This window comes from Hypanus sabinus, chromosome 28 (genome assembly GCF_030144855.1).
Source record: "Hypanus sabinus isolate sHypSab1 chromosome 28, sHypSab1.hap1, whole genome shotgun sequence".
NCBI classification, from domain to species: domain Eukaryota; kingdom Metazoa; phylum Chordata; class Chondrichthyes; order Myliobatiformes; family Dasyatidae; genus Hypanus; species Hypanus sabinus.
The window spans coordinates 45,828,918-45,841,274 of NC_082733.1; the positions used below are offsets into that span (position 1 = coordinate 45,828,918).

Below are 12,357 nucleotides of genomic sequence, written 5' to 3' on the forward strand. Positions count from 1 at the left end.
TCTACTTTTTGTGGTTTTTATTAACAACATGGATGTGGGGGTAGAAGGGTGGGTTGGCAAGTTTGCAGACGACACAAAGGTTGGTGGTGTTGTAGATAGCGTAGAGGATTGTCGAAGATTGCAGAGAGACATTGATAGGATGCAGAAGTAGGCTGAGAAGTGGCAGATGGAGTTCTACCCGGAGAAGTGTGAGGTGGTACACTTTGGAAGGACAAACTCCAAGGCAGAGTACAAAGTAAATGGCAGGATACTTGGTAGTGTGGAGGAGCAGAGGGATCTGGGTGTACATGTCCACAGATCCCTGTAAGTTGCCTCACAGGTAGATAGGGTAGTTAAGAAAGCTTATGGGGTGTTAGCTTTCATAAATTGAAGGATAGAATTTAAGAGACACGATGTAATGATGCAGCTCTATAAAACTCTAGTTAGGCCGCACTTGGAGTACTGTATCCAGTTCTGGTTGCCTCACTATGGGAAGGATGTGGAAGCATTGGAAAGGGTACAGAGGATATTTACCAGGATGCTGCCTGGATTAGAGAGTATGGATTATGATCTGAGATTAAGGGAGCTAGGGCTTTACTCTTTGGAGAGAAGGAGGATGAGAGGAGACATGATAGAGGTATACCAAGGTATTAAGAGGAATAGACAGAGTGGACAGCCAGTGCCTCTTCCCCAGGCCACCACTGCTCAGTACAAGAGGACATGGCTTTAAGGTAAGGGGAGGGAAGTTCAAGGGGGATATTAGAGGAAGGTTTTTCACTCAGAGAGTGGTTGGTATGTGGAATGCACTGCCTGAGTCAGTGGTGGAGGCAGATACACTAGTGAAGTTTAAGAGACTACCAGACAGGTATATGGAGGAATTTAAGGTGGGGGTTTATTTGGGAGGCAGGGTTTGAGGGTCGGCACTATATTGTGGGCCGAAGGGCCTGTAATGTACTGTACTATTCTATGTTCTATGTTTACTGACAGGGAGACTTCTGTTGTTGTATTGGTGACGACAGATATCTCATATCCAGTGTATATTTGGTTGTTTTGAGAGCAATGAATGTAGCATTAGTCTCATTCAATCTTATAATTGAATTTGACCAAGTTCATCACTAAAAATAATAACACACATGAATATTGCTAGACAAAATACACTATTTGTTGTAATTTTCACAATACCCAGTGTTCACTCACAAATTACAAAAGAATGACTATAAACAGCATGAAGCCAATGTGATCTGGCTCAGCTCTGAACGATCCAAATACTGATATGAACACCAGGTCTGTGAGGACTTCAAAACACCTCGTTCTCACAATCATATGGCTGGCATCAAATATTTCCAGTGAAAGTGTATCTGTTGTAAAACATTAATTTACTGAATTATTTGACAGTAAAGATCATCATTATTCACTTACGACCCTGCATGATGTTGTCTGTGGACAAGAAACAGCCCATCCTGATACATTTCAAATTATGGTCGGTGATTTTAACCAGACCTGCTGATGAAAACCTTGCCCAGTTATCACCAGCTTATGCCCCAGAGGTCCCAATGCACTAGGTCACTGCTACACTATGATAAGGAATTCCTATCATTTCTTCATGAGCCAGCATTTTGGCAAGTTGGATCATTTGACTGTATCCCTACTACCTGCATATAGACAGAGCCTAAAAGCAAGGCTCCAGAGATTAAGACAACTAAGAGGTGGTTACAGGAGACTGACGAACGGTTACAGGATTGACTTGAGTCAGCAGACTGGGCCATGTTCAAGCACTCATTTGTGAATCTGAATGAATCCGCCAGGGTGTAACAGACTTTATTAGAACAGCTATAGATTAGTGTTTCACCATAAAATCATTCAGAGTCTATGCCAATCAGAAGCACTGGATGAACCATGGTTTCTGGAATCTGCTGAGGTCCAGAACAGAGGCAGTCAAGTCTGTAGATCAAGAATGTTAAAAAGCTGCAGGTATGATCTCCAGAAAGGCATCTCATGGGTAAAAGAGAGCTTTCAGACTAGACTGGACTTGACAGCTGTTGCAGGGTTTGAATGTCATAACCTCCTACATGGATGATAGCAGAGCTTTGCTTCCACATGAGCTCACCACCTTCTGTGCTCACGTTGATTGTTAGTACACGGAGGAACCCTCATCATGGAGGACCCCACATCTCCCAATGATCCTTTGCTCTCCGTATCTGAAGGTGAAGTGCATGGAGCCTTCAAGAGAAAAAATCAAAGCAAAGCATCCAGTACCTGGTTGAGTACTGAAGACCTGCGCTGACCAACTGGCTGGTGTATTCACGAATATCTTCCGTGCCTGGATTTGGCAGTGTGTGACACCCACCTGCTTCAAACAGACTTCAATTATACCGTGCCCAAGAAGAGCATGGCTAACTCATTGGCTCTTCGCATAACCCTGGAACATGTGGACAGCAAAGATGCATACATCAGGATTCTTCATTGAGTACAGCTCAGCATTTAATATCATCATCTTCTCAAAACTAACCAGTAAACTCCAAGACCTGGGTCTCGGTACCCCCTTGAGCAATTGAATCCTGGATTTCCTCACTTGTAGACCCCAGTCAGTTTGGACTGGTGAAACACCTCCTCCACATTCTTCATCAGCACAGGTGTGTCACAGGGCTGTGTGCTTAGCCCCCAGCTCTACTCACTTTACACCTATGAATGTGTGGCTAAGTACAGCTCCAACATCATATACAAGTTGCTGATAATAGTACTGTTGTGGGCCATGTTGTGGGTGGTGATGAATCAGTATACAGGCTGAAGACTGAACATTTGGCTGAGTGGTGTAAGAAGAATAACTTCTCACTCAATGTCAGCAAGGTGAGGTGAGGGCCTCTGTTGGTCAGATTTGACCATGGATATTGCATCTTAGCTCTCTAGATATGCTAGCCAGGGCAGTATGATATGGAGAACAAGCTGTTACCCATGTAGCAAGCTACCCCTCTTCACGCATCAGATGAATCTGAAGGAACGGCAGAGACCGATACAGTTTGGCACCAGTGGCATTGCAGGAGTTGCCAGTCAACATTAAACTCAATGTAGGACTCCAGCTCGGGACTTTTCCCTCGGGGTTTACTCCTGAAGCCTCCTCCATGAGTAAGTATAGCCACAAGGCAGTGGAGGTTTCAGATCAGAGTTTTCCTTCTCCTAGATGACCTGCCAACCATGACTGATGATGCCCATCTGCCTGAAGTGACTGGTTTTAATGTGGCAGTAATCTGCCTTTGCCCCTTTTCCTGTCAGTAGAAATGTTTCCGCTGGGCTTAGTAGCTAAACCACATGTGAAGGCCAGGATCTAGACTTGGTTGTCAGAGACCATCCCATTGGGAGCATTTAATAGGTAGTGGGAGCTTGTCCCCACTACCATCCCCCTGCTATAACAACCTTAAGGAACCATTGTCAGCAAGGAGCTAATTGTAGACTTCAGGAGAGGGAAATCAGAGGTCCATAAGCCAGTCCCCATCAGAAATGGAATGGGTCAGTATCTTTAAATTCCTGGGTGTCACTATCTCAGAGGACCGGTCCTGGACCCATCATATAAATGACAACCCCTCTAATTCCTTAGAAGGCTGTAGAGATTCAGCATGACATCTAAAATGTTGACAAATTTCTATAGATGTGTGGTGGAAAATGTACTGACTGGAATAGAAATATATAAAATTATGAAAGGGATAGATAAGATAGATGCAGGAAAGTTGTTTTCACTGGTAGGTGAGACTAGAATTAGGGTACATAGCCTGAAGATTTGGGGGAGTAGATTTAGGACGGAGATGAGGAGGAACTGCTTTACCCAGAGACTGGTGAATCTGTGGAATTTTCTGCCCAATGAAGCAGTGAAGACTACCTCAGTAAATATATTTAAGACGTCGAATAGATTTTTGCATAGTAGGGGAATTAAGGGTTAATGGGCAAAAGGGTTATGCAAGTAGGTGGAAATGAGACCTTAGCCAGATCAGCCATGATCTTATTGAATGGTGGAGCAGGATCGACTGGCCAGATGGCCTACTCCAGTTATTTCTTATGTTCTTATGCCTTTGAATGGAAAATCCTACAAAAGGTAGTGGATTCAGCCCAGTAAAGCCCTCCCAACCATCGAGCACATTTACATGAAACACTGTTGTAAGAAAGCAGCCTCCATCATCAAAGATCCTCACCACCAACGATTTCTTGCTGCTATCATCAGGTAGTAGGTACAAGAGCCTCAGGACTCACACCACCCAGTTCAAGAACAGTTACTACCCCTCAACCATCAGGCTCTTGAACAAGAGGATAACCACATTCATCTTTTGAAATATCTCCATAACCAATTATCTCACTTTGAGGACTCTGTCTGGTTATTTCATGCTCTCATTATTTATTGCTATTTATTTATAATTGCAGTTCATCAGTATGTTGTCTTCTGTACTTTTTCATTGATCCTGTTTACAGTTACTCTTCTATAGATTTGCTGAGTACGCCCGCAGGACAAAGAATCTCAGGATTGTGTGAGGCAACCATTTCCAGGGCCCGCGGGCGGTGGGGCCCACCTGTTGTCAAGGACTGTTGCCTGTGGCTGCTTCCCCACTTTAAATCTCCCGCTCCGGCTCCAGCTGGACCTCCAACCAATCGAATGGTGGGTTGCGTTGACGTCAGCAGAGGTCAGTGTGGCGGCGGGAGTTGGGTCGGAGGGCGGTCGGTGAGCTCTTGCCGTGCCGGGGCAATGGGACGGTGACAGAGCGCGGGCTGGCCTGGCTAACAATGGACGGCTGAGGCGTCGGGCCGGAGCAAGGAGTGAGGCCAACCAGCGAGCGGGCGGCGCTGCCCGGCCCGGGGAGGTCTGGCGCCCGCCCGCCCGCCTACCCGCCTACCATGGGCTGCGCCCCGAGTATTCACGTCTCCCAGAGTGGTGTGCTCCACTGCCGCGGCTCGGACGGCTCCAATTCGCCGCACCGAGGCGGCATCGCGCCCAGCCTCGCCAACAGGGTAGCCGGCCCGAGCGTCGAGGCGGAGACCGGCAGCAGCGGCCGGGCCGGGATCCAGGTGAGGCTGGCGCTTGGTATCTTGGGTTGAAGGGAGTGGGTGTGTGCTAGGGATTTCGGGATGGGCCGAACGGCTCTCTGCGATCTGTGTTGCTACCGTAAACCTCCCCTTCTCAGTGAGCGCATTCCTGCTCCCGGAAAGCAAGGAAGTCGCGGAACTGTAAGAGAGGTCTGTGATCTTCCGTGTATCCTGGTATCTCCATCCTCCAAAATCCTCCTATTCAACCTGGTCCTTAAATAACTCCGTGGAATATAACTGCAGTTTCAGTAAAGCCGTCTTGAGTTTTGTCTTACAGAGGGTTATTATTTCAATAAGTAGATTTAGCGCATTGTGAGTCCTTTAGAACAGTTCCCATTTAACTGTGAAACAGAAATGTTGAATGAATAGTTCTATTTCCTGTTCAATTATAAACAAATTGACTGATGTCTGTACTGAAAGAGGAACTATGTTTATTTCTGTAAATGCATGCCTTTCTTCAAAATGTCACTATCCTAGACTATTGTGCTTTAAGTTAATTTGTTATCTAGGCTGAATTTTAAATGTGTTAGGACATTGTACAGTGCAGTAACAAGACTTTGGCCCAGCTCCTTTGCACCAAACTAAAATCCCATTTGCCTGCACATATCTGTATAGTTCTGTTTCCTACCTGTTCATGTGCCTGTCTAAATGCCTTTTCTAACATCACTTATCATCTGGTTCTACCGTCTTACCACTTGTGTAAAATAAAACTTGGCCTCATCTCTTTTAAGATTCAAGATTGTTTAATGTCATTACCTGTACTTAAATATAAAGGAGAACAAATTAATTGTTACTCTGGATCTGATGCAGCATAAAAAACACAATAGTAATAACACAAATAAATACATAAGATATTTAGTATACATTGATTTAATGTCCAAAAAGCCTTGTCGCTGATGGGAGTTGGTCAAACAATCCATGAGCTGGGTGGGTGGGATCTTTCATGATGTTACTGGCACCTTTCTGTAAGTATGTCCTTGATGGTAGGTGATTCCATTGGGGAGTTTTGACTACTTGTAGAGTTTTTCTGTCTGCTGCAGTGCAGTTTCCGAGCCATGCAGCATATTAGGATGCTCTCTATTGCATATCTGTAGAAAGATGTACAAAGTCCAACTCTCTTCAGCCTCCTCAGAAAGTGGAGACGTTGGTGAGCTTTCCTGATTGTACAAGATCTGTTCTGGGACCATGAGAGGTTGTGTGAGATGTGCACTCCCAGAAGTTTGACATTGCTTAGTTTCCACTGCTGTGCTGCCGAAATTTGAATGTGTGTGAGTTATAAAGTCAATGGCCATCTCCTTTGTCTTTTTGACATTGAGGAAGAGGTTATTTGACTGGAACAGGCCTCAAGCTCTTCTACCTCCTCTCTGTAGGCCCTCTCATCATTGTTGATGAGCCCACCACTGTAATATTATCAAAATTGACAATGTGATTACTCAGGTATTTGCTGTACAGTTATGTGTGAACACAGCTCTTGGGAGAGGAGGAAGGCACCTGTGTTGTGGGTGCTAGGAAAGGAAGAGCAGTTGAACATCCTGACTATCAGGTTTGTTGGTTATGAAGTGCAACACCATCACTTTAAAGCAGGGGTTCCCAACATAGGATCCACAGACCCTTGCTTGAGTATTGCTCCACGGCTTAAAATATCGTTGGGAACCTTTGCTCTAAAGCTTTGTCCTCTGGTGCTGGACATTTCTATCCTTGGCCATTCTTATCATCCGCATACTGCTGATAATTTTATATCGGCCTCTGCTCTAGAGAAAACAACTCAGCTTTGTCCAACTGCTCCTTGTAGCTGATGCTCACCAATCCAGGCAACATCATGGTGAATCTCTCCTTCGCTTCCATAATCCTTATAGTGTGGTGTGTACAGCATGTCATACCCCTGATGTTTTGTATGGAGACAACAGACTAAAGCTGTAATTTACTAGTAAAATAACCACGGTGTAATACAGTGTGGTGACCAGTCCAACATGTCATACCCCTGATGCTTTGTCTGGAAACACAAGACTAAAACTGTAATTTTCTAGTAAAATATGAGGTGGAGCTGGTGTTCTAAAATTCTCTATTTTAGATATCCTGGTCAACTTTTTTCAAATTATGAAGGTACTTTGCGTAAGAGACCACAAACTAGGAAAAGTCTGGTTTAATGTTGCACACTGTAGTAGAAATGCACCTTCCTCATAGATCTATAACAGGGGTCCCAACTGGGGTCCATGGATCCCTTGGTTAATGGTAGGGGTCCATGGCATTAAAAAACAGTTTGGAGCCTTGTTATAGATCTTGTGCTATGGATGTGAAGTGTAGTTTTCTAGTTGTCCCCCAGGCATTCCTCACATCTGGTGTAGTTGGTGAATGTTGTTGGTTGATTTAAGGAGAATGCTGGTCCCAGTACAAACATAATGGAATCATGGGATGTTTTCATAGCAACTCACCATTCAGGGATTTTCAGGATGAATATTACACCCATTCAGCTGTGATTAGTGCATCCAGCATCTGTACATTATGGCAGGTGCAGAGTGGTTGAATGCAGAGTAATGGTTCTTCTATTCCAGCAATGAACCTTAACTTTGGAATTATGATTATTCTTCAGTTATGCTCTTGCCTTTGAAGTTTCCATTTCAGGGCTTTTGGACTTGATTTGTAGATATTAAAGATTTGTATGCTTAATAGAGCCTTAAGAGGCAGGATTTTTGAACATTTAGAGAGGTATAATATGATTAGGAATAGTCATCATGGCTTTATCAAGGACAGGTCGTTCCTTACGAGCCTAATTGAATTTTTTGAGGATGTGACTAAACACATTGATGAAGGAAGAGCAGTGGATGTAGTGTATATGGATTTCAGCAAGGCATTTGATAAGGTACCACATGCAAGGCTTATTGAGAAAGTAAGGAGGCATGGGATCCGAGGGGACATTGATTGCTTTGTGGATCCAGAACTGGCTTGCTTACAGAAGGCAAAGAGTGGTTGTAGACTGGTCATATTCTGCATGGAGGTCGGTGACCAGTGGTGTGCCTCAGGGATCTATTCTGGGACCCGTACTCTTAGTGATTTTTATAAATGACCTGGATGAAGAAGGGGAGGGATGGGTTAGTAAGTTTGCTGATGACCAAAGGTTGGAGGTGTTGTGGAAAGTGTGGAGGGCTGTCAAAGGTTACAGTGGGACATTGATAGGATGCAAAAATGGGCTGTGAAGTGGCAGATGGAGTTCAACCCAGATAAGTGTGAAGTGGTTCATCTTGGTAGGTCAAATATGATGGCAAAATATAGTATTAATGGTAAGACTCTTGGCATTGTGGAGGATCAGAGTGATCTTGGGGTCCAAGTCCATAAAACGCAAAAAGCAGCTGCGCAGGTTGACTCTGTGGTTAAAAAGGCATATGGTGTATTGGCCTTCATTAATCGTGGGAATTAAGGAGCCGAGAGGTAATGTTGCAGCTATATAGGACTCTGGTCAGACCCCTCTTGGAGTACTCAGTTCTGGTTGCCTCACTACAGGAAGGATGTGAAAGCCGTAGAAAGGGTGCAGAGGAGATTTATAAGGATGTTGCCTGGATTGGGGAGCATGTCTTATGAAAACAAGTGGAGTGAACTCGACTTTTTCTCCTTGGAGTGAAGGAGGATGAGAGGTGACCTGATAGAGGTGTACAAGATGATGAGAGGCACTGATTGTGTGGATAGTCAGAGACTTTTTTCCAGGGCTGAAATGGTTGCCACAAGAGGACACAGGTTGAAGGTGCTGGGGAGTAGGTACAGAGGAGATGTCAGGGGTAGGTTTTTTACTCAGAGAGTGGTGAGTGCATGGAATGGGCTGCCGGCAACGGTGATGGAGGTGGATACGATAGGGGCTTTTAAGAGACTTTTGTTTAGGTACATGGAGCTTAGAAAAATAGAGGTCTATGGGTAAGCCTAATCATCTCTAAGATAGGGACAGGTTTGGCACAACTTTGTGGGCCAAAAGGTCTGTATTGTACTGTAGGTTTTCTATGTTTCTATGTTGAGAAATGTGTTGATGCTGTGTTGTCCCCTTCTTGCAAATTCAAATACAATCCCTTATTTTCCAACCCTGCTTTTTTAAGTGATTGCTACATTCCTAAGTTGTCATCTGCGAGGTGATATTACAAGACGGTATTCTTCCTCTGGGCTCTTCCAGTCTCTCCCTTTGGATGTTGTAACAGACTGCATGTGATGAGAAAAGTGCCACTGTTCTGCAAATGCAGAAAGGAGCTTGTACCAATTCAAGCGTATGTAGAGTTTTCCATCCAGAAGCCGATCATATGCTGGGACACTTATCAATGTGTAGGTATATTCCAAGAAATGATCAATGATATAAATAGCTTCTTCCTAGTGATTAACATTGGCAAATTTGTTTATCGTCATAGTAAGAAGTGGAGCTCTGATTAGTCTTGTGTGCTGATCATATCTGTATGGCAACCATTTGTTGGGTGTTGAGCAATTCTTCAACACACACAAAATGTTGGTGGAACACAGCAGGCCAGGCAGCATCTATGGGGAGAAGCACTGTTGACGTTTCGGGCCGAGACCCTTCATCAGTGCTTCTCCCTATAGATGCTGCCTGGCCTGCTGTGTTCCACCAGCATTTTGTGAGTGTTGTTTGAATTTCCAGCATCTGCAGATTTCCTCGTGCTTGCTCAAGCAATTCTTCAGTTTTGTTTTAATGTGCTTTACTCGTACTGTGTACTGAGGAATCAGTTGTACAGGAAAGAGAGCTCTTTTCTTGATGTTACTATCCAGCAAACCATTGAATTATTCAATCATTTAAATTGGGACTGAATCCCCATCCCCTCTTTGCCTGCCCTATTGTCTTGAGCCCTGTGAACTGCTCTTTGTTGTAATAGAGTTATGGCGTCACTTACATTTTGTTCAGAGAATAATCGGCTTCAGAGTTCAGTTATGAGAGGATTGTTTAGATCCATGAATAGTATTGAACTGTTGCTGAAGTAGAGTGTCAGTGTTTGTGAACAATACTGAATGATTATTGTGTGGATCTCAAGCTTGGAGTTAAGAGAGTAAAAGATTAATTTTATTTGTCCCATGTGCAATGAAACATTGAGCCTTACAGTGTAATGTCAACAGCCATCTCAGTCTGAGGATGTGCTGTGGGCAGCCCACAAATGTTTCTGTGTTTCCGGTGACAGCATAGCATGCCCACAACTTACTAACCCTAACTCGTATGTCTTTGGAATGTGGGAGGAAATCCATGTGGTCACACGAGAACATAAAAACTCCTCACAAATGGCGGCAAGAGTAGAGTGCTTATAGCTGATGCTGTATTAGACTTGCTGTAGCTGCTACGCCGCCATGTCCTCGACCATCCAGCGCTGCAATGAGGAGGATTCCTGCCTGGTATCGCCAGGAGGGTCCAGACCTCTAGTGAGTTATTTCCAGTTTGTCTTCACTCAGCAGGTCAGACAGTACCTGTGGACAAAAAATAAGTTAATGTTTTGGGTTGAAGACCTTTTGTCAGAATGAGGGAAAAAAGAAAACAAGTTGATTTAAGTCACAAAGAAGGGAGGGATGGATAGGATAAAGGGAATATCTTTGGGTGAGGCCAAGATTGTCATGGTGATGTGCGTCTGGCTACCAACCAATCTATATCTATCAATCAGACTGCTGTGGAATCATCTCATCACCACAGCCACCCTAGCCTTAATCCATCAGAGGCCTTCCCTTTTTCCCAAAGAACTTCCTACTGCAGTGAAATGTGTGACTATTGTTCTTTCAGCAGATGAGTGATTGTGTAGTTGCTACTGGAATTTATTGTGCAGTTTCTGTTCATAAAGTAGTTGGTCCAGCAGTACCTGGTTGTGGTTTTTGAGTTGTTTTTAAGACATGGGTGCAGGAATAGGCTACCTGGTTCATCAAATCTGCTCTGCAAATTTCTAACCCTATAGTGAATCCTCTCCATGTAGTAATTTTTCTCTCTGAACTTAGAGGTGTTAGGAGGGAACTCTAGAAGTTTTGTTTTTCCTAGCTACTGAGTGGGATGCATTTCTAAGTAACTTCATGTGGGTGGATTATTTTAAACTTACAGCTGTTGTTATAACTTGTTTCCTATCTGTGCCAAATTTTGGTTCCTGTATTCATGAAAATGCATAACTCTTAAATATAAATCTTAAGGTTTAAGGTTCTATTAAAGGGGAGCTATTGAGCGTGAGTGGTGTTGATGCTGACAGTAGTGTGCTCTTTCATTTACACCTGTTCTGCCAACACCAGATATAGGAGGTGAATTCACTATGCCGTGTTCCATAGTAACTAGGTTCAATAGCCCCAGCACCAAAGTGACATTCCCACTACCCAACATTGCGCAGGAGGCTAATAAAAACAGAAAATGGTAGAAATACTCAGCAGTTGAGGCCACATCTGTGGTAAGAGAAACAACTAGCGATTCAGGTTGCACACCCTTTGTCAGAACCTGGGAGATGAAGAAGCTTGTTAAGCTGCAGGGAGGGAGGGTGGGGGAGTGGGATATCTCTGCAAGGGTTGTGTCTGAATGACCAAGGCTGTCTGGTCAAGCAGTGAATGCAAGCAGTTAAGGAGTGGGCAGATAAAAGATTAATTCCCAGTGTACACCTATACTGACCTTGCTGTATGTGGTCTGGTCTGCACTGTTACAACAGAGTCCAAAGCAAGCTTAAATAACATCTTGCCTGCCGAGCTGTGTTGCAGCCTCCACAATAATATAGTCAGTTTTACAACTTCGGGCAATGTGCTTTCTTTCTGTGTCACACATGCCTATTTCTGCCTGCTCTCATGTCTCAGAGCCTTGCTATCAGCAATGGGTTACACAGAAGCATCTTAATCCTTTGCTGTATCAGATTATTTGGCCACCTGTCAAAAACGTCCCCCTTCTTCCATTCATCTCTCCTATCTTCCTTGCTACTGAAAGCTAAGGGGTCTTTCCCTTTGTCCAGTTCTGATAAAGGATCTTGAACCTGAAACATTAGCTTGGTTTCTATCACCATATGCGCTGCTTGATCTGTCTAAATTCCCAGGGCTGGGTTAGATTTATCCCATCTGCTGAGAAGCAAGAGAAGAGATTGCTGCAGCTCTGACTGATATTTTTCAGTCATTGCTGGCCACTGGTGAGGTACCAGGTGACTGGAGAAAGGCAGAGATAGTTCTCCTTTCCATGAAGGTCAGCTGACTGGAACCTGGCAAGTATGGATCTGTGAGCCTAACATCAGCAGCACAGAAGTTATTGGGGATAAAGTTCCAAGGGTAGGAGTAATGGCCATCTGGGCTTTGTCAAGGTCAGGTATTGTCTGACAATGTATTGATGAGGGCAGGTTA

The 12,357-nt window shown here is 44.2% G+C and overlaps 1 protein-coding gene across 3 annotated transcripts in view; it reads left to right on the forward strand.

The window, feature by feature from the left end:
- The first annotated feature begins 4,288 nt into the window (after positions 1-4,288).
- pde8a (phosphodiesterase 8A) overlaps positions 4,289-12,357 on the forward strand; it is a 143,828-nt gene continuing 135,759 nt past the window's right edge. For 2 of the 3 annotated variants that reach the window (XM_059953143.1, XM_059953142.1), the window contains exon 1: positions 4,321-5,025. In XM_059953143.1, the coding sequence (XP_059809126.1) occupies positions 4,855-5,025 (171 nt within the window). In that variant the 5' untranslated portion in view covers positions 4,321-4,854. Of the gene's footprint in view, positions 5,026-12,357 lie in introns of all 3 variants that reach the window. The other variant, XR_009508444.1, reaches the window with a different exon arrangement.